The sequence below is a fragment of the Rousettus aegyptiacus genome, unplaced genomic scaffold (genome assembly GCF_014176215.1).
Source record: "Rousettus aegyptiacus isolate mRouAeg1 unplaced genomic scaffold, mRouAeg1.p scaffold_m13_p_3, whole genome shotgun sequence".
Taxonomy (NCBI): domain Eukaryota; kingdom Metazoa; phylum Chordata; class Mammalia; order Chiroptera; family Pteropodidae; genus Rousettus; species Rousettus aegyptiacus.
Genome location: NW_023416306.1, coordinates 120940169 through 120963750, shown reverse-complemented (window position 1 = coordinate 120963750; position 23582 = coordinate 120940169). Strand labels below are relative to the sequence as shown.

Here is a 23582-nt window from a genome sequence, read left to right as displayed (position 1 = left end):
TGAGCTTTTTTCTGCTGTTTGGGTTTTTTTAGATTTCGAGGTATTTGTCTTTTTCTTTCCAACTTATTTCATTCAGCATAATGCCCTCAAAGTCCACCCATGTTGTCGCGAATGGCAAAATTTCCTTCTCTTTTTTATGGCTGAATAATATTCCAACATGTGTGTGGTACATGTGAAAGATATATACATCTTTTCTATCTATTCATCCATTGATGGACACTTAGGTTATTTCCTTATCTTGGCTATTGTAAATAATACTGCATTGGACATAGGAATGCATATTATCTTCTTGAGTTAGTGTCTTCATTTTCTTCAGATAAATTCCCAGAAATAGGATTGCTGGATTATGGTAGTCCTATTTTTAATTCTTTGAGAAACCTTCATACTGCTTCCATGGTGGCGCCATCAATGAACATTCCTACCCACAGTACACAAGGGTTCCCATTTCTCCTATCCTTGTCAACACTTGTTATCCCTTGTCTTTTTATTAATAGCCATTTTAACAGGTGTGGGGTGATAGATTAGGAATGTTGAGCATCTTTCCAGGTTCCAGTTTGCCATAAGTATATCTTCTTTGAAAAAATGTTTATTCGGATCTTCTGTCTATTTTTTAATTGGATTGTTTGGGGTTTTGCTCTTGAGTTGTATGAGTTAATATATTTTAGATATTAATCCTTTATCAGATATATGATTTGTAAATATTTTCTCTCAGTCAGTAGGTTGCCTTTTCATGTTGTTGATGGTCTCCTTTGCTGTACAGAAACTTTTTTGTTTGATATAGCCCCCCTTGTTTATTTTCATTTTTGCTGCTGTTGCTTTTGATATCAAATGCAAAAAAAAAATCATCACCAAGACCATGTCAAGAAGCTTACCACCTATGTTTTCTTCAAGGAGTTTCATGGTTTCAAGTCTTACATTCAAGTCTTTAATCCATTTTGAGTTATTTTTGTGTATGGTATAAGAAGTGGCCAGTTTCATTCTTTTACATGTGGCTGTCCAGTTTTCCCAGCACCATTTATTAAAGAGATTGTCCTTTCCCCTTTTGTACATTCTTGTCTTCTTTGTCAAATTAATTGATCATATATGGGTGGGTTTATTTCTGGGATCTCTATTCTCTTCCATTGATCTATGTATAGTACATGTTTTTATGCCAATCAATTTGCTATTTTTGACTTTGAAAACACAGAGACATCCAGAATCAATTCCAAAGGCTCAAGTGTTTTTATTTTCTTTATCTTCTTTCCCTTAGATATACACACCATCAAGGAGCCCAAAAATGCAAATTAATAATAATAACAATACTACTACTACTAATAATAATGATGATGATGATGATGATGTTTCACCAATCCTACCATTGAAAAAGAAAGAAATTCCTTGACCTCACCCCACCAGATACCAGATTATCTCTTTCTCCAGGCATAGCCAGATTTTGTGTATCTACTGAACGTTTCCACTTTTTCACTTTCTCAACTCATAGACCCTTCAATCCATTCATATTCTAAAGAGCTCTTTTTGAAGTTTTATTCAACTTCTTTTATGCTAAATCCAATGGCTACTTCCGGTCCTTGTCCTAGCTTCTCAATAGCATTTGACATCACTGCCACTTCTTTCATGAAATAGTCTGCTGTTGCCTCACTTTTCTGATTTTCATCCTATCTATCTGATTACTTCTCAGTCACTTCAGTGGACATCTCATCCACTGCCCACCTTTCAAAAGTTCATGCCTATCAGAGATCTGTCTTACTCTTCCTTATCTTTCTACCTACATTCATCTACTGGATGTTCTCCTCCACCCCTATGGCTTCAAAAACTAATTATGTGACTCTCAGATGGACATCTCAAGTCCCGATCTCTCTTCTGACCTTCAGAGATATTGTTTGTAACTAAATACTAGATAACTCCATCAATATGCCCATAGATTCTTCATATTCAATATTTCTACTTTCCCTCAAATGTATTTTTTCACCTGTATTACTTATTCCAATGACTCACACCATGCCGGAGACCTGGGTATAATTCTTGACTCCTTGCTGTCCCACATCCCCACATCCAATTGATAATCAAGTCCTGGTCATTCTGTCTAAGATGTACCTTAGATCTATCATTCAATTCTCTCTATTCTCATTGTCACTTCCCTAAACCAAATCATCTTCCTACTGCTATTATTGTTGCCCTCAAATCTAGATTTAACAATAGAGCCATGGTGATCTTTTTTAAAAATATGACCACGTTAACTCTCTTCCTAAAAACTTGCAATTATTTTACACTGCTATCAGGATAAAGCCTCAATTATTCAACATAGTTTACAAGCATCTGGTCTCTTACCCTGTTATCCAAATGACTATGTGTTCCAGGCAAATAAAATTTATTTTAATTCCTCCAACGAGCTATTAGTACTCTCAACTAGCATCTACAAATCCTTGTTTCTTAGTTTAGCTGTCTTATGCTAAGTCTAGGTTAGATCTGCTACCATGGCAAACTACTTATCCACCTATTTACTTTCTCTATTCCTCTTTTATATCATAAGCACTGTGAGGGTTAAAACTGCGCCTATTATAATTCCAACGCCTTGAACATTACCTGGTACAAAGCAGCCACTAAAAAGAAAATAATGGTTTAATGATGAACAGATTTTATATATGAACTTTCTTTCTTTGATTTCTCTCCTCTTAAACAAATAATAACAAGCAAGTTATCCTTCCCTCGAAATACACCATTGGGCTAATTAATGTATAGTTACACATGATAGCTAAAGAAAATTCTGAGGCTTTGCTTTCTCTTTCATTTCTCTCTTTCCTCTTACATATATAATTTTCAAATTAAAAGTTTAAACAGGCTTAAGAAAAACTAAGCATGTGGCTGATTTTCTCTCTTGATCTGCCTGATGCCCCGTATGTGTTCCCAAACCATTTATGAACTTTTATGCACATAGGATAAAAAAAAAAAAAAAAAAACCCTATGATAACATTTTATTTGAACCAGAAATACAAAGCGTTAATTAAAGCTAAGCACACCTGCTCTGAACTGCAATGTCAGAAATTTATGTGAATTTGTAAAGTTATGGCTTTCTGACTTCCTGTAGGATTTATGTTTCCTTTAAATAAGCATTTTCTCTTTGTAATGCAATATATATATATTTTTTTAAGTTTATTTCAGTGACTAACCTACTGGCATAAACAGATATGCTGTTCAGTTCCTCTATTGCCTGGTCTATACCCTTTCTACCCACTGCTTGTCAAATATTTAATTTAAAGTTCAGGTGAAAATAAGCAGGTCCAACTATGAGGACTAGAATTTCTTATTCTAAATTTAACTTGTTAATGAAGTGATCTAAAAAGATATCCATGCATTCCAATTCCACACTTAATCTAAATAATATAGTTATTTACAGATCTACTCACTGTTTGAAAATTATCAATAACCTTATAGTGGTTTAGCAGAAGCAGGACTTGTTTAATTAAATGTGTGCATGTGTAGTCTTTTTAGGTAAGACAAAGTTTTCCAATCAAAGGAAGGCATTCTAATTTTGAGATTTAAATGCTAATGCCTTTAGAAAGAGAGGGTTGTGCGAGGCTAACATATACAAGTTGATTACCTTGGATAGGTTCATTCCCAAAACTGTGAGTGTCACCAAGCCAGCACAACAGACCAAAGCACTGGAGCTGGAGAGGCCAGAACTTGGTGGGATGGTTCCATCCACCAAGCAATTCATCCCAGTCAGGTTACTAAGACCAAAGTGTTCCTAAGAATACAAGGAAAAATAGCACTAGTAACTTTAGTGTCAGATTCAAGAAGCAGCCAAATGTTCTTCTATTCCCCAGGGAGAAAAAGTCTATTAGTGGACTTATGCTATTTATAGAAACCACTTGTGCAATTCAATTGAGTTTATGACATTTTATGTAAGGGCTCTTGGCCACAGGGTATGGTAATATAAAGATTACTTTTTACTTTGTTCAACAAAAAAGCTACCGATCTACCATAAGATGAAATACTGCCATTTGCAACAACATGGATGGATCTCGAGATTATCATGTGAAGTAAAATAAGTCAGACAGAAGAAGTTGAGAACCATATGATTTCACTTATATGTGAAATATGAAACTAAAAGCAACAAACATGACAAACAAACAGAGACTCATGAATATGGCCAGTGGATCGATGGTTACCAGAGAGAAGTGGGGAGGGGGAAGGTAGATAAGGGTAAAGGGGGTCAAATATTTGGTGATGGAAGGAAACTTAACTTTGGGTGGTGAACACACAATGCAAATACATATAACTTATTACTGAATTGTAGACTTGAAACCTATTTGATTTTATTAACCAATGTCACCTCAATAATTTTAATTTAATAAAGCTACTGATCCATTTCCTAAAATTGCCTTGAATGATCTTTTTCTTGAATATTAATGGATTTGAACAAACATGGGAAAAAATTAAACAATTGTAAATCAAATTCTCAAATAACGAGAAAAGAAAAACACATTTATTAGTGAAGCAGATTAAATCACTATGTAGCACATTCCCACACGCTGTGATTGTAAAAGCCTAACACCAAGCAGTGGCTGATTTCTACGGAGTGTCTTTCTTTAGAAGGTCCTCTGAAGAAAAACTTGTTCCAAACTTTCTCAGTTCTGTTGTACTTATGGAAAAACCTACGTACAGAAAAATTAAGAAACTTTCCTAAGATCACATGTAGGGAGTTGAGAGTAGGACCCGGGTCTCTGATTTCTGGCTGAGAACCTCTCCACTACAATCAGCAACCTGGGCCAGCATAGTGTCACTATAATTTAACATAAGTCAGCTATATGAAAAAATCCAGATTTTTACAGATACAAACTAGCCATATGGCAGCTTTCAAGACAGCCAAATTAGAATTAAGTCACGAATGAGAATGTAGGCTGTAAATGAAGCAGGGGGACTCTATTTCTCCAAATAGGAAAGCCCAAATAAATAATCAGACTCTAAAGATGGAAAACTTTAGGATACTTAGATGAATATCGAAAATGACACTTAGGATGATATCAAAATATATAACCTTTGTGGTTTAAGATTAAAAATATATTCAAGGCCACCGCCTCCCCAAGAAAAGCACCATCATGTTTGCAAATTACTCAAACAGCTCAAGACTAAAGTAAAAATTACTATTACATTACATAATTATGCATTTCATCATACATATTATTTTAGGGAGAAATTTCAATAAACTAGTTAGAAGAACCAACGTTAACAACAAAACTCTGCAAATAGAAGACTAGGGCTTTTTTCCTTAATTTTTTTTGTCCTTTTCCCCTAAACTGGTAAAACATGTACCACAAAAGAAGAGATTCAGTTGGATGTACTTCTTGATTTCAAGTCATCTAAAAATTTCCTTTCCAGAAATACAAACACATTATAAACTGAACCACTACTATTGCCAGTGCCCTTTCATACAGAACATCAAGACAGCTTGTTTTTTAAAAATCCTTGGATAATGTTAAATATTTAACCATAAACTGATCCACAGGGTGTCTTGAATGTGAATCATACTTACAAACTTATCATACAATGTTTAAATTAAAATGTACGACAGACTCAAAAACACAAATGGGTTTTGCCAAATTCTGTAATAGCCTTATCCCAAAAGGATAACATGTTCAATTTAATATAAACAGATTATCCTTTGGAACTTTCTAATATTTGAATTTGAAGGTTTCTAAATTTAAATTACTTTTCTGCCAAAAATTCATTGTACAAACCTAATTTTGCACATAAAGTTGTCAAACCAAAAAAAAAAAGGTTTGAAATTCTCAAAAGCAACACAGAGCAACATATGTTATTTAGGTCATTATACCCATATACTATAAAAGGCATGTTGCTCTAAGGAAAATCAAATTACATTTGCCAGGTAAATGCTTTCAAATACTGTAATTCCCACTAACACATACAACAAGCCAAATGATTTGAAGATTTAAAACCTATCAATAACTTTTTTCATAAGTTATTACCATGTGTCTGGTAATGAGGGAAGGAGGAAGGAAGGAAGGAAGGAAAGAAGGAAAGGAGGGAGGAGGCAGGGAGGGAAGGAGAGAGGGAGGGAAAGAGGGAGGGATGGAGGGAGGGAGGGAAAGAGGGAGGGATGGAGGGAGGGAGGGAGAGAGGAAAGGAGGGAGGAAGGAAGGAAGGAAGGAAGGAAGGATGGAAGGAAAGAAGGAAGGAAGGAAAGAAGGAAGGAAGGAAGGAAAGAGGGAATAAAGAATGTAGGAACTCTAAGACCAGACCACCATAATTAGAGTACAAGACTACACATCAGAAATAAGTGTGATATATTTCTGTAACAGATAAGCCACTGAGTCCTATAGGCTACTCATGACAAAGTTTCAGATAGGACCTCCAAACAGTGAGGAACATAAGCTCCTAAAACATGGATTTTAATAAACAAAATTGATTTAGCAAATTAATTTTATTTTCATCCTTCATACTTTTGTTAATTAAGAGAGAGAGGAAATATTCCATTTTCTTTTTCACCTACACATTAGAGATGTTCGAGATAATTATTCAATGTTTCTAGGAAAATAGTTATTCTAATAAATTTCACTACATCATTTTTAACCCCATCTGAAGTAGTAATAACAATACTAGCTACCCTATCTTGAATGCTTACTATGCATCAAACATTGTATAATCCTTGCAACAACCCAGTGACATTATTTTATAGATAACAAACCTCGGACTTAAGAGGTTAAATTAATACAGCTGGCTAGAGGATCAGAGTCAAACCCTGGGCTATTTAATTATAAATACTGTTACAGTACATACCTCTATATCCTCAAATATAAATAATATTAATAGAATATAGCCTTCAAAAGAATATCTGAAAAACAAATTTTATTTAAACCAGAAAGATGTTTGTTGAATGCACCTGACTTATGAACAGCCACTGCTGCCCCCTGTGAACACCACCCAGAAAATGTCATATCTACCCTATCCGCTAAAATATATAAATTAGCAAAATAGAACAGAAACATCAGTTAGTATTGAAAGGAGACAAAAATTATAGAGTAAATAAAATATATCTTGATACACCAAATGCTACACCAACTTACCTGAATTCCTTTAAATCCACATAGGAAATAGTTGTGCCACAGAGGCTTGGTTTTGTCAATCTGAATGTTATTAGCACTAGTACTGAAGTCTCTGCAAAGGCAAAAAGATACTGTTAACTCAAATCTAGAGGCCTTGTGCTGCAAAATTGATGGCTAGCTACTGCCATCTTGTGCCAAGATAGTGGTACTGAAATCTCACTTTCCATTTACTTTCAATATACGTACTTCACATTCTACCCCAAGACAACAAACATTCCAACTTTTAGAAGTTAAAAGACATTGTAGTGACCTTAATAACTAAATTACTTCCAAATGACCCTTTTTATTTCCTGAAATGGAGAGAAACCAATATATTTTAGCATAATCTATACCGCTCTTTATTTCATGATGATCCTTCTTAAGCTGGTGTAACCCACATAAATGCTTATCCTTAGACCTGCTGTTTGGCATACCTCTAACTGGAACAAAAGTACTCAAAGCCTTCTTTCCCCACCCGTCCAATTTTACTATATGCGCAGTGTAAGGGGGGAAAAGGAACAAACAAAACAGTAATTCTAATGGATCGTAACTCATTAAATCAAATAAGAATCCATGACTCTACTGATATAAATTAAGAAATGAATAAATACCTAAATGAATTTTATTCTTCCTTAAAGTAAAATGCCAATTAATAGATAGATGTAGAAGAAATGATAGAAACAAACAAAAAAATCACTATTTGGCAAATTCCATAACTGGGAAAGAATCATCAATAGATGCTAAAGTTACTGAGTAAAATTTTTTTTGTACATAAAAGATATTTACATACAAAGTATTTCCACACCAGATACTTACTGTAAAGAGAAAAAAAACTATAACTTTATGGTAAGAAATCTGGCAGATATCATTTTAACCAAATGATCAAAATTAACATCAACTAGGAAAGGAACATCATGTGCCTCCTTGACACAATGCACTGAAGACACATCAGTTAATATGTGAGAATTATTTGTATTATTTTCGTGACTTCTTTGTAAGTCAAAAATTATTTCACAATGAAAAATAGATAGGCTTCTAAATCAGCCAAAGCACAAAATATGTAGCAGCAGAAGAGGCAGTGCACATGATTCTGGCCTTCTGGCCACAGCAACATAAACAGCCACAGAGAACCAAATCGCAGTGGCAGCAGGGCTCTCAACCCCACCTACCCCTCTAAGCCGTGCCATCCCCGCGACCAACACGACATTGCTGAGACCCAACCACCCCGTAAGCATTGGGGGTACATGTTATCCTAGCAGCAACATTCATGACCAAAGCAAAACCAGCACTAAAGCAACACCAGCAGCAGCAAGGCACCAGTGACCCCAGAAGCACAAGCAGCAATGAAGAGGGCACCTGTGACACCTCTGGCAGAGGCAGTGCAAGGGGGAAAATGCTGGCTCTCAAATAGCGTCAACTCAGATAAGAGAAACAAGAAACTTGTGCTATAGCACCACCTACCGGAGGAAAAAGACCTCTAATTACCAACCTGGCGACTGGTTAAAATTAAAGTAAATAAAGCTGTACCTAAATAAAAAATATATATATGTGTGTGGCTACTTCAAATGTACCAAAAGAAGAACAACCCCATCAGGTGCCATTAATAATCGCTGTAACGGAGTTTCCCAAAACGAAAATGACAGTTTTACTTCTGAGCTCCTTGAATTCCCTGAGTTTTCTTGTATTTCTTTGAGTTTCTCCATGACAGCTATTTTGAATCCTCTATTGTTTAGATCACAATCTTCTGAGACTTTGAGTTTAGTTTCTAAAAAAGATGCTTGGTATGATTCAATTTTCTTAGATTTACTGAGACTTGTTTCATATTCCAATACATGGTCTATCTTTGAGAATGTTCCACGTGCACTTTAGAAGAATGTGTATTCTGTTGCTTTTGAATGAAATGTTCTGTATATATCTATTAAGTATATGAAATTTAATGTATCGTTTAATGCCAATATTTCCTTATTGTTTTTATGTCTGGATGATCTACCCAATGGTGTAAGTGGGGTGTTAAAGTCTCCTACTATTATTGTGGTGCTATCAATTTCTCCCTTTAGGTCTGTTAATAATTGATTTATATATTTTGGTGCTCTAAAGTTGGGTGTATATATATTTAAAAAATGTTGTCTTCTTGATGGATTGTCCCTTTTTTGTTACATAATGTGCATCTTTGTCTCTTTTTACTTTTCAGCTTCAAGTCTATTTTATCTAAGTATGGCTACACTGCTTTCCTTTGGATGCCATTGGCTTGGAGTATCATCTTCCATCCCTGTCTTGACTCTCTGCCAACACTTTTCCTAAGGTTCAAAAACAGGCACTCATTTTCCCACCAACCCTTGATCCTGAATTACATCACCCACGTGTTTTCTTTACTCTTATATCCTTGTAGAATGCTAAGAAAAAAGTCCTCAAAATGAGCAGATATGACTCACTATGTCGATATTTTCCACTTACACATTTTATTTATTCATTCACCTGTTCTTCACACAAACATTTGCCCATTGTCTGTGTCAGGAACTGGGCTAGACCATTTACAAGAACAGTATCAAAAATAATACTTGGAGGCTTTGAGTAAAGACAGCGGGGTAATTAAATGGTAGCACAACATTTATTTACACATGATCACACCAAAATTATAACTAAACTACAGAACAATCATTATTGAGAATTGCCTGAAGTCTAGCGAACAGAAGTCATATGACTAGGGATATAGAGAAGAAGCCACATCAAGGCTGGTAGGAGGGCTGAGACTCAAATGATCTGGTCCACCACTCACATGTGGTGGTTAAAAATTAGGAGGAGTATCTTAGCTGTGGAAGTCCTCCCCCTGCTCATGAAGCAAGGGGTCTCAGCCACACACCAGGCTCCCCAGCCTAGGGTTCCAGTGCTGGGAAGAGAAGTCCCCACAAATTCTGGCTGTGAAAACCAGCAGATATTGTGGCTGAGTGAGACAGAGTGGCAGGAGTTCCAGGTATTCCTCTTAAAGGGCCCATGCATGAACTTACTCACCGATGAACTCACTCACTGAAAAACTCACTCACTCTGAACTCCAGTGCTGAGGCAGCAGCTCGAAAGGCGCCAGGAACATCTGAGGAAAAACTGAATTGTCTGGCTTCAGAGTGAGGGCTGAAGGGACAGCTTTCTCCCAAACAGAAGCACTGGCAGAAGCCATTGTCCTTTTGTTGAGCCCTCCCCCAACCCAGCCTGAATGCACAGGTGGGTGCCATATATGAGTCTCCATCAACCTGGTGATTCTCTGAGAACCTATCCCACCCAACTCATGGGCCCACCCAAGCTGCTTCCAGTGGATCTTCCATACAAATGGCCTCTATTGCCTTATGCTGTGGACTCTTCTAAAACCTATAAAAGGTTCACAACCCCAAAAATAGCATCTGCCCTCAACATACCCTGTACCCTTTGCTAAGCAGCCCCAAGGCCAACACTAACAGCAGCTGGCCTCAGTTCACAGCTTAGCCTCTCCCAGACACCTCCAAGCCCAGCACAAGTGGCAACCATCTGCAGATCACTTTGTAGCTCATACAAGGTGGCCCCAGGGATGGCACAGGTGTGGCTGAATTTGGCTTGTAACAGAGCCCCTCACAGGAAGTCTCAGAACCAATACACCCAGCGTCCATCTTCAGACCACCTCAGAGCACCATCCAACTGCCTCCACAAACCACACACCCAGGCACCAGAGCCCCACTAAAGTAAATCCTGATCCTTAGTGTCAGCCCCTGAACAATAGTTCCTTCATTGTTGTCACTACCGGTCCTCACAACTGATCAGCCTGAAGGTCAATTCCTCCCACTGACATGCCAACAGCAATCAAGACTCAACTACAGTAGGAGGGCACACACAACCCACACAAGGGACACACCTGGAGCACCCAGCTCAGGTGACCAGGGAGACTGTGCCACTGTGCCCCACAGGGTACCTACTATACAAAGCCATTCTACCAAGACTAGGAGACATAGCAGCTCCACATAAAACATAGAAACAAACACAGTGGGGAGGGGGGGACATAGGGAGGCAGTCAAAATGAGGAGACAAAGAAACATATCACAAATGAAAGAATAGGACAAAGCTCCAGAAAAGGAAATAAACAAAATGGAAACAAGCAATCTACCAGATGCAAAGTTTGAAACACTGGTTATAAGGCTGCTCAATGATCTTAAGGGGAACTTTAACAAAAAGATAGAAAACATAAAAAAGAGCCAGAAAGCAGAGAAGAATACAATTACTGAAATGAAAAATACATTACAGGGAATCAACAGCAGATTAGATGAAGCAGAGGATCAAATCAGTGATTTGGAGAATAAGGTAGCAAAAAATACCCAATCGAAACAGAAAAAAAAAAAATCCAAAAATATTAGGATAGTTTAAGGGACCACTGGGACAACATCCACATCATAAGGGTACCAGAAGAAGAGAGAGAGCAATGAATTGATAAACCTATTTCAAGAAATAATGACGGAAACGACCCTAATCTGTCAAAGGAAATAAACACACAAATCCGGGAAGTGCAGAGAGCTCCAAACAAGATGAACGTAAACAGGCCCCACACCAAGACACATTATAATTAAATGCCAAAGGTGAAAGACTAAGAAAGAATTTTAAAAACAGAAGAGAAAAGCAATTAGTTATCTACGAGGGAGCTCTCATAAGCCTGTCACAGAAACTCTGCAGGCCAGAAGGGACTGGCACAAAACACTCAAAGTAATGGAAAGCAAGGACCTACAACCAATATTACTCTACCCACCAAAGGTATCATTTAGAATTGAAGGAAAGCTAAAGAGGTCCCCAAACAAGAAAAAGCTAAAGAAGTTCATCACCAACAAACCAGCATTACAAAAATAGTTAACAGGACTTTTTAAGAAGAAAAAAAAAGGTCAAAGATATGAATAATAAAATGTCAATAACTACATATCTATCAATAATTACTTTAAATATAAATGGATTAAATGTTTCAATTAAAAGACAGGGTGGCTGAATAGATAAGAAAACAAGACCCATACATATGCTGCCTATGAGAGACTCACTTCAGATTGAAAAACACACAAAACTGAAAAGTCAAGATATGGAAAAGGATATTTCATATAAATGGAAAGAAAAAAAAAAGCTGGGTTAACAATACTTACACCACACAAAACAGACTTTAAAACAAAAGATGTAACAAGAGATAGAGAAGGACCCAATGGCACTTGGCAGTTGCCACTGAGCAGATCATCCTTTTGTGCACCTCTCTCCACTTCCTCTGCAACCGTGACTGACAAATCCAGCATGACTGAGATTGAGAAATTCAAGAAGTCGAAATTGAAGACACCAGAAATGCAAGAGAAAAATTCACTGCCTTCAAAAGAAACAATCGAACAGGAGAAGCAAGCAGGCAAATCGTAATGAGGCATATACCAAAAATATACACTGTGCATTCCACAAGCATTGCTTTCTTATTTTACTTCTTTTAGCTCTTCGACTTTGTAAGATGCAAAGAAACTTGATCAAGTTTAACTGACTGTGTGGCCCCTTTGCACATCAAAGAATTGCTGACAACGAAGGCCATACCTGCCTCTCTCATCCACCTGTCTGGCTCGCAGGGAAGGAAAAGAACGTGCATGTTGTTGAAGGCGCAGAATCTGGATGAGAGGACAGTGAAATCTAGAGTAAAAACCAAGCTGGTCCAAGGTTTCCTGCAGGCTTTAAAATGCAGTTTAATCAAAGTGCCTTTTTTTTTTTATTCAAACGATTTTAATTATTGGAATGCATACTTTTTTTAAATACACAAATAAAAAGTTTTAAAACCTGAAGGAAAAAAAAAATGAAGGACCCAGTAATTCCTCTTCTGGGTATTTATCCCAAGAAACCTAAAACACTAATTCGAAAAGATATGTGCATCCACATGTTCACTGCAGCATTATCTACAATAGCCAAGATATGGAAACAACCTAAGTGTCCATCAATAGATGAATGGATAAAGCAGAAGTGGTACATATATACAATGGAATATTACTCAGCCAAAAAAAATGAATGGCATTTTGCCTGCTGCAGCAACATGGATGAATTTAGAGGGTATTATGCTAAGTGAAATGGGTCAGAAGGAGAAAGACAGATCCCATGTGAATTCACTTATATGTGGAATATAAAAACAAACTAAACAAACAAAATAGATACAGAGAACATTTTGATGATTGCCACATGGGAGGAGGGTTGGAGTGATAGGGGAAAGCAGGACAAGGATTACAAATTGGTAGTTACAAAATAGTCAAGAGGATGTAAAGCACAGCAAAGGGAATATTATCAATAATATTGTGATAACTATGTAGCATATCAGATGGATACTAGATTTATCAGGGTGATCACTTTGTAAGTTATATAAAGTCTAATCACTATGTTGTAAACCCGAAACTGATATAATATTATATGTCAACTGCAATTGAAAAACAAAAATTATTTTAAAAAATAAACTTAGAAAAAAATTGACAAAAGATGTACAAATATGTACCTTAAAAAAACAACAAAATATTTCTGAGAGAAATTGAAGAAGACCTAAATAAATAGAGAGATATACCATGTTCATAAATTGGAAGAGTAAATACTGTGAAGATGTCAATTTTCCCCAAATTGATTTATATATTCAGTGCAACCCTAAAAAAATCTCAGCATGCTTTTTCATACAAATTGAATAGCTGATTCTAAAATTAATGAGAAAATGCAAAAGATTTAGGATAGACAAAGCAAATTTAGGAAGATAAACAATATTAGAAGATGTATACTACCTGAGTTCAGAACTTCTTATAAAGCTGCAGTTTTCAGATAGTGCATTATTTACATAAAGATAGACAAATACATCAATGAAACAGAATAGAGTCCAGAAATAATTCCATACCTATATTAATAATTGCTTTTCAGCAAAGGTGTTGAGATAATTCAGTGAGAAAAATAATCTTTCCAACAAATGGTGAGAAACGATTGGATAGCCATATGCAAACTAAATAAATAAATAAATAACATAAACCTCAGCCCTTATCTCATGCCAGATAGAAAAACTGACTAAAAATGCATCATAGATCTAAATGTAAGAACTGAAACTATTAAACGTCTAGATGAAAACATAAGAAAAATTTAATGGCCTGGGGTTTGACAAAGGTTTTTTAAATAGAGTCAAAAACGATTTACTGTGAACAAAAAGAATCAGTAAGTAGGACTTGATCAAAACCAAAAAGTATTCTTCTTCAAAAGACACAGTAAAGAAAATGAAAATTCAAGCCGCAGACTGGATGAAATATTTTGTAAAGCATACATCTAACAAAGGACTTGTATCCACAATATACAAGAAACTCTCACATGTTAGTAAAAGATGAAAAACCTACTTGAAAATGGGCAAAAGATTTAGCCAGACCTTTCAAAAAAGAAGATACATAGCTAACAAATATATGAGAGGATGTTCAACATCATTAGTTATAGAAATTAAAATTAAAAAGCACAGTGTGCTACAACTACACATTTATGAGAGTGGCTAACATTTAAAAAGACAAGTTAGCAAAGATATGGATCAGCTGGAACTCTCACAAATTGATGGTGGGAATGCAAATATGCAAATGGTACAACCACTTTAGAAAACGGGCAAGTCCCTGAAAAGGTAAACCCAAACAGTCCACTCTTAGGTATTTAACCAAGGAAAATGAAACATATATCCACATACAGATTTACAAACATTCTTAGTGGCATTATTCGTAATAGCCAAAAACTGGAAATGATCTAACTGCCCATCAGTGATGAAGAGAGAAATAAATTATGGTATCTCCATGCAATGAATGCTACACAACATGTATGGAACTCTTGGAAGCATGTTGCATACTTCCTAGGGGTCCTAATGGAATAAAGCAGAGGTACCTGCCTTAGCACTTCACCTCTGCTTCCCTAACCATGCTCTTTCACCACTGCTCCCCTGGGATCATTTCCCAAATACTCTACCTTCACCCAAGTCTGTCTCAGGCTCTGCTTTTGTGAAAAAAGTGAAATAAAATGAAACGGAAACCACATGTTCATCATGGTAGGAATGGTTAAGTGAATTTGAGTAAATCAATGTGAAAAATTATTATGCATTCAGTTTTAAATGTTTATGATGACACAAAATTGCATTTGAGATAAAGGTTTTCTTTAAAGGGTTCAAAATGTACAGAAGATATAGTCTTAATTATGCAAAATAAATAGAAAATAAAAAGGATCTTATACAATAAGTTCCATTTAAAAGTAGGGAATTTCTATATCTTATATAACCTGGTATATAGTGCCTTGTCAAAAGCACTCATAAAATATTCGCAGAATAAACATTACTGTAAGCAAAATGTCTAATAAATAACGGTCCAAAAAGATAATGTACCAATTAGGTGCCAAAATCATTTTTTTAATTAGCAAATCAAATCCATCATAATATCTTATAAGCAAGTAGGGCTTATCCCAAGAATGAAAAGACAGTTCAATAGAAAACCCATCAATGTAAATTATGACATTTTTAAAAAGCTGATCTTCAATACTGAGAAGACATTTCATAAAATTCAATACCCACTAATGATTTTTTTAATCTTAGCAAACTAAGAATTTAAAAAAAAAAAAAAAGTATGTCCTTAACTTAATAAAGCATATGTACCAGGAACCTACATTTATTATGTACCAGACTCTGTGTCTGACAGAGGCTACAGTACTGAAGAAGAGAGGCAGCTATAGTATCTGAACTCACAGAGCTTGTAATCTACTGGGAAAGAGGAGGGGAGATACTGGCAAGTAAGCAGATAATAATAATACAGCATGGTAAATATTGTGACAAGAGAATTAGCCAGCCCTGACTTTGCTGGAAATAGTTACTGCAATAGATGATAAATACCTTCTGGGAAAGGACAGTTTTTTTCATCTTTGTATCGCCCAGAGATAAAACAATGTCAGACACATGGTAAGTCTTCATAAAATGCTTCTTAAATGAGTGAGCGAATGAACAAAATAAACAAATATTAAATAGTAGCCTTAGATTGTTTTGGAAATCAGTTAAAAAGTTTTAATAAATTAAATCATTCCTAAAAAGAGGAAAAAAATGATTTATTCTAAATTTGATATCTCCTAAAGAGTTCATTTGGGTACAAATATAAACACACACACACACACACACACACACACACACACACACAGAGTAGCAATCCTAAATACTCACGGGTATAAGGGATTAGTATTGGCCAGTTGAAGAGTGTGTGTTTTCACAGGTTCCACAGCTATTAACATATCTTGTTCCACAGCCATAGGAAGAACAGAATATCCACAGTAATCTATATGTTCTCCTAGAAAAAAAAAGAAAGCATTTTTTATCATTGATAGTATATGAAAGAGAAATTCCAGTTGATACACAGAAAAAGCTTGACCAACAGCCAGGTTTTAACAGAATATAAAAATACTATGGGCAGAAAGTGATTCAGTTTTCTTTTTCTCCCAGACATCTGAGCCAGGAAATTCTGCTAGCATAAATATATGTTATTAGTTTATGTTAACGTTTAGACTTCTTTAAAACTTCACTAGTTTTTTTTTTTCCCATTTTCTAATTCATAATGATCATGTTTATGTTATGTGACTAGTTATGTGGAACATCAAGAAAAGCATTATCTACTTTTTCTATTGTTTTCTTTTATTAATTTTTAACATGTGAACAACTGAAGCCTTTAGCACACTCTCCCTTATATTAATATTATGTGAGTCCCACTCTCTTCCTCCCTAGAGAATGAGCTTAATAAAGGTGAGGACCTTTGCTTTATATATTTTTTGTGAACTAACCAAATACCTAACAAATTACACTGGTACTAGTACATTGTGTTAAATGTGCTAAACATAGCTAGGATAAAGAAAAGCTAGAAAAAGAATATTTAATCTGTACTACTTGATATGTAATAAGCAAATATAGGAAGAAAACTATTCTTTTCATTCTAATCCTTCTATGCAATACCAAGAGGAATTTTTTTTCTATTATACCATAATGTCTTCTCCAAATTATCATTTAAACTCAAGGTTGTTATTCATAACATTTACATACAAAATAACAATTCAAGAAAGATGGGTTAGGCAGACATTGATCAATTGAAATCAAAATGAATGCAAGGCAATTAAACTGCATAATTATATTTTTAAATAAATATTATTCTACATATTATTCTACATATTATTACAGGTAGCAAGTCTTGTTTCTACACTGACATGTCCTTTGAAATAACAAAATAAAATACAATAATAATAATAAAGGGTTTTTTTCTGGATTGACAATGACAAAGAAATGGTTTCCAAAGTTGTCTTTCTCCCCAATTTTCTTCAAGAAGAGAATAATACAAAACTGTGGTTCACAAGTAGAAAACACATTTAAACAAGTGGAAATCTAGGGGGTCACCCGATTCTGTCGGGAAGGCTGCAGTGTGGACTACAGTCTCCTGACATTCCTCCCTTTGTCAAAACTGATGGAAATACCCAGGTGAGGGACATGAAGGGAGCAGGAACTGCTGGCAAGTAAGGATAACAAGATGATTATATTCTGCATATTTAACAAAAATATAATATTGTTTTTTAATAAACACTGAAATTTTCATCCTAAGCACTAACTAAGCTAACTACATTGGAACATAATACCTCCCATTTTAAATCAGAAAAGTCAATAAATTTACTAGAATAAGAATTACTTATCAAGAAAATCCTTAGTTTGGAAACCTTACACCCAAAACTAAGCAAAACTTGGCTCTCTTCTGAGGATATGGCTTCTTTGCTATCCTCTCAACAGCAAGGAGCTATTGATGTTCTCCTCCCAATCTGCTGTTTCCAGGCCTTTTTTCTGTCCTTCTGTTCCTCACAGCTCATGCCACATTCTCTCCTCATCACTTTCATCTAAGACTCTTAGATACTCTGTTCTTCACTGAAGACCTTAGCACCTCATTTTAGCCCGCTCAATCCCAGTCCTGCAATAACCTGGACAATATCCAGGTAAACTACCCAGTCTTAGGTCCCAGCTTCCTAATCCCTTGATCTCAAGAAAACACAACTTCCCCTCTGCTCTACTTACTTCCATGGCATTGACAGATCCACCAATGGCCACAGACCTTATCACCTGGAACTTTTCTACCTATGAAATTTTAGTTTCAAATATCAAACTTCCTATCCTGCCATTTCTATTACAGTTTATCTCACTTTCCTGTTTTCCAGACTCAGTTCTTTGCCCACCCCACCCCCACCCTACAAGCTTCTTATTATCTCTTTCTTTTTCTACCCAGCATAGATTCCAGAGTTCATTACTTTATCTGCTCTCCTGCCAATATCATCAACTTCCTGAGGCCTTGTCATTCTTCTGTTAATCCTATCCAGGCAACTTAGATTAGCTGAGACAGAAAAAAATGAAAACTTTGCAGACTAGTGTTGCTACAATTCTGTGGTCTCCAGCTGGAACCAGATCACAATGCTACCTAGAAAAGCTTTTGTTGTTCTAGTCTTCTCCCTCTTCCATTCTTCGCAAGGCTATTTCAAATTTTGTTTCTTCTTAAAGTTCCAATCCTTCCAACTGTCTTCCACAAGAACTCCCTCGACTTTCTATTCAAAAATTATATATTTACCTACATCAAACCGCATCTTTTTCTTTCTTGCCTTCTGTTAAAAGAGTCAAAGTGGCCCTTTTCCTGAGCTCTAGATACCAGCCCTCTTGCCTTCTTAGGAGTTCTGCTCCATTAGTTCTTCCCTTCTCAGATGTCTTCAATCTCTCTTGCACGACATTGAGTTTACTGCATTTTCCCTCCTCATTTAACCATACTCAAATATCTCATATTTTTAAAATCCTCTTTATTTGCTTCAAAATAAGATCACCTGAGTTGATAATAACTGAAGCTGGATGTTGGGTACGTGAGATTTCATTATATTATTCCAACTACTTTTTTGGATGTTCACATTTTCCATTATAAAAAGTTTTCATTTTAATCCTCCTTTGACTCCTGGATTTTTCTCAGTTCCCCATCTCATCTTCTCTCAATAAAACATACTCATTCTTTAGGTCATCACACTATTAAAACCAAGAATACTAGTTTCCTAGTATTCCTCTAATCCAATGAATAAATAAATGTAAAACCACCAAAACTACTCAATTTAACGTGCAGCACACAAAAATATTTTCATCTCTCATGAAATGATATTAATATTCAGATTCCAACAAATTTATACATTTTTTTAAATGACTGGGCAAAATTAACATTAATAACATAAACTGGGAAAGATGAAAATACAGTGTGTTCCTTATGCAAAAGTTTGCCTTGCTGTAACAGACATATGTAAAATATTCCATTTTTCAGTTCTCCTGGAAAACATTAAGAAAATAATGCATTAACAAAAATTTGTATTTTACCAAAGGACAAAAGAATTAAGAGAAGGAACTTTCAAAATACCTATTATGTTGACTCTTCCTGGTGCTCGAACATAAAACTTGGGAATGGATCCAAATTTAGAGTTAAATGTCTCTTTTAGCTTTAGCAATCTGAAAACAGAAAAATAAAAACCCGAGAAATAAACAAGACTGTAACCCCTTACGTGACACAAGAGTATAGCTAAGCACAGAGAAGATTTAAAAAGTTAAATAAACTCATAAAATTTTTCTGTAAGTTTGGAATTTCTTTCATTGACATAAATCTGGCACATCTTGCTGTGCTAGAAAGTAAGGAAGTGCTGAAACAATGACAGAAATATGTCAGAAGGACACAGAGCCCCACGTAAGGAGGTTCTTCTTACTGCCCAGATCTGAAACAATCTGAGCATCAACATCGTAAAAAGGTAACATACTGTAACCCATAAAGTAAAAATCAATAAATCCACAATGACACAAACAAATGAAAAAGGAAAAACACTTCCTTACACTGGAATGACAAATAATAAATATAAAAATATATTTTAAAAAAATCATAAAAGTCACTATTTGGTGACCATTATAATAATAATTGACTCAGGCAAGGATCATCAATGGATGCTAAAACCAGTAAATTAAAGTTTGACATGAAACAGAATATTAACATCTTCTTAAAGTATTTCACCAAAAGATACCTACTAATTACAGAAGAAATAATAGTAACTTTACAGTGGGAAAACCAGGTAGAGTTTCCTTAACCAAGTGATTCAAGTTAATAGCATTGGTAATGTGACAATAGATATCTATGTCTCCTGATATGATGTCCTGAGAAAACAAAATTACGTTTTTGTAGTTTTCCTACCAAAAACAAAGTGAGTCTAATCACGAAGAAATACTTAGGTAAACTGTTAAAGGAGAAAATTTTTAAAGTATAATCATGACTCATACAGATATAAACACATCTTAAAGATTTTATCTCATTAGAAAAAGATTTTATCTCTTAATTAATGACAAAACCAGTAATATAACCATTTAGAAGAATCCCAAGTACTCCTCATACACAAATAAGGAAATTTGAAATAAACTTATAAATAGAAAAACTGGTTAATAGCAAGCAGCAACAATCAAATGTATTCCACCAAACACAGTTTGCAGTTTCTATGGACAAGAATCATTTGCATTGCTTTCAGTTTTCTATGACATACAGAGCTGTGAAAGAGCTTGAATATAAGGCTCAGAGCCACATGATAATCTGGATGATAGGTATGTCAAGCAACTCCTGGTTCTCCTTGGAGACACCCAGAAAGATTACTGTGGTCCCTTTCAATGTTTTCCACAATTTTTTCCTGCAACCCAAACTGAGGGATATTCTGTAAAGTAACCGGTCATGAAATATGAAGACTGAGGAACTGCCCCCCACTAAAAAAAAAGAAGAAAAAAAAAAGAAGAAAAAAAAAGTTTTTAAAAACAACTAAAAGCAACATGTGTCCTAGATTGAACCCTGCCCAAGAAAAAATATTATTAATGTTTTTTGCTATAAAAGACATTAGTGGGATAATTGGTGGCATTTGAGTTCTGCCAATTAGATAATATTCTATCAATATTAATTTCCTGATTTTGATCATTGTGTTTGATTATGTTAGAAAACATCCTTTTTTTCTGGGAAACACATTGCAGTATTTAAAGTTAAAGAGGTATCATGTTTTCATGTCTTCAACCTAAATCTCGAACTGTTTAGGCAATTATGAGAGAGAGAGAACAATAAAGCAAATACAAAAAATGTTAACATTTAGGGAATCTAGGAGAAGAGCATACAATAATTTTTCCGTAAGTCTGAACTTACAGAAAACTTTTCTGTAAGTCTGGAATTATTTTAAAATAAAAAGTGTTTTTTAAAAATTTGCTGATGCTTTACTAAGTACTCTACTTCGAAAGGAGATTAATAAATAATAGTCCTTGGCTTCTAGGAATATAAAAAAAGTCTGGTAAAAGAGAAAGACAGGTGAACTAAAAAGTACAATACGGAGTGACAATAGAGTAATAAGTCAGTCTTCTGGAGTACAGGGGAAAGCTACTTAGCTCCTACTGTGAGAGAATGTATATGCTAAGATAAATCCAGAAGGGGAAGACAAAGTTAGAGAAGGCTTCCCCAAGAGGCAGTCTCTTAAAATGAATGGTAAAGAATGATGTCAGACAAGTGGGAGGGGGTGATACATACTAGGTAAATGAAATGAAAAGGCCCAGCATGCTGCATTCAGAGAATTATAATTAGGGTTTCAAATACATCAAAAGAGAAAAGTAGGAAAGGAGGCTAGTGGTAATCAAGCCCCAGATCTTAAAGGCCTTTATATGCCCAGTTGAAGAATCTGGCTTTTAACACATAGCCAAGGGATGTGAACAGATGTTTAAAGATAGAGTGATATTATCAGTTTCCCACCTGCAAAAGTTTCCTGGGAAGTGTGTGGAAAACGGATCATAGGAAGACAAGACAGAAAAATAAAATAAAAATCCAATTGGAAGCCATTGTAATTAATCTAGAAAGAAATCCTGAGGGTACATTAGTGGTGGAGATAGAGAAGGGTACAAATTAAATTAAGAAAGTCGAATCCGCAGGAATTGGTGACCAATTAGATGGGAAAAGGGAGAAGTTTTCTGGCTTATATTACTCCAGTAGCTACAATAGGGGCTAATGTTATTTCTGCCTATGAAAATCATATATAGAAATAAATTCAAGTTCCGCTAACTTGAATCATTGTTAATTTGCTTTTATAAGAACTGCAAACACATACCAAAGAAAAAAGATGAAATACTAACAGCAATGTTACGATCAGTCTCTTAAAATGTTTTAACAAAATGATTTTGAGTTATTAAATTTTGCATTATTTTCCCAGACTACCTCAGGAAGACAGCAGACCATGTCTTACTGTAACTGCTCCTTCACAACAAGCTTACCATACAACATTCCTGCCTTTAAAATTCAAATGTGCAGAGGCTCTGAAACAAAACAAGGAAAGTACTTTCTCTAAGAATAGAAAGAACTGATGCATACAGTATTTTTCTAAACTTCATACCTAATCCTATAATAATGAAGCAGTTCTGCTGTAATTGAGGGAGCAGCTGTATTTTCATCACTCTCAGCTAGTCACCAGCCAGACTTCATCTCTTAAAATGTAGTCACTTAAAGTATGCCCTCAAAAAGAGTACGATGAGCAATTTTAATATGAAAATAAGAGCTACTACAAAGATTACATTGTTAAAGGCAGAATTGGCCAAAATATCATCACATAAATTGCTGAATCTGGTGCTCTGAATGATCTTTTGACTTAAGATCTTTTTTTTTTAACAGCAATTTTAGTAACAGAACTTGAGAAACAAAATTATGACTGCAGTGAATGAAATTGATTTTGCCATAAAGACTCATTCTCAGAGGACCCTAGGGTGACCAAATGGCTAACTACAGAGAAGAATAAATTAAAATTTCAGGAGACAAAACATGCATCTTTAGTTTGCCATTATGACCTTAGACAAGTTTTCTATCCTATTTGCACCTCTGTTTTCTCATTAACATCAAGATAATCACTCATGGCATTACATAAAATATAAATTTTTAATACTAATTTAAGAATAATTTGTTGTGAATATGTGTGTTTATGGTGAAGAGGATCAAAATGTGCCACTCCAAAATATGCTATTTGGTATGAGGATTATTTTGAGCATAAAGCAATTAATAGACGCCGAAGGAGCTCTCTACCCTCTCTCTAGCCACCAAAAAGCTTGGCATAAATTTTTTTCCCTTTGAGAAGCTGTCTATCCCCATACCAAGAGATGACTCTTATGACTGGAGACCTCACTGACTTGAGTCTACATAAACAAACCTTACTAAAATAACTCTTATTTTCCATTAGTTTTCCCCATACAATCACCTTTTCACAACTTACCATCCCTAGAAACCCAAACCCCTTCCTCTTTATCTAGTCCCTTCTCACAATTTATCATCTTTTGTTAAAATGTTGCTCCCAGACCTAGCAACTTCGTTTTTCACTTCTTTTCTGTGAAGCTCACATGTGCATGTGAAATAAACA

At 35.2% G+C, this 23582-nt stretch overlaps 2 protein-coding genes across 4 annotated transcripts in view; one reads left to right on the top strand and one right to left on the bottom strand.

The window, feature by feature from the left end:
• Positions 1 to 23582, bottom strand: part of GALK2 (galactokinase 2) — a 104406-nt gene that overhangs the window by 65673 nt on the left and 15151 nt on the right. For 2 of the 3 annotated variants that reach the window (XM_036238742.1, XM_036238741.1), the window contains exons 2-5: positions 19547 to 19635; positions 16306 to 16429; positions 7086 to 7176; positions 3599 to 3745 (exon numbers count right to left, since the gene is read on the bottom strand). In XM_036238742.1, coding sequence (XP_036094635.1) covers positions 3599 to 3745; positions 7086 to 7176; positions 16306 to 16429; positions 19547 to 19635 — 451 coding nt within the window. The remainder of the gene's footprint in view (positions 1 to 3598; positions 3746 to 7085; positions 7177 to 16305; positions 16430 to 19546; positions 19636 to 23582) is intronic. The other variant, XM_036238743.1, reaches the window with a different exon arrangement.
• LOC118615003 (thymosin beta-4-like) lies at positions 12372 to 12500 on the top strand. Its single transcript, XM_036238746.1, has one exon. The coding sequence runs from the start codon at positions 12384 to 12386 to the stop codon at positions 12498 to 12500; it is 117 nt and encodes a 38-aa protein (XP_036094639.1). The 5' UTR covers positions 12372 to 12383.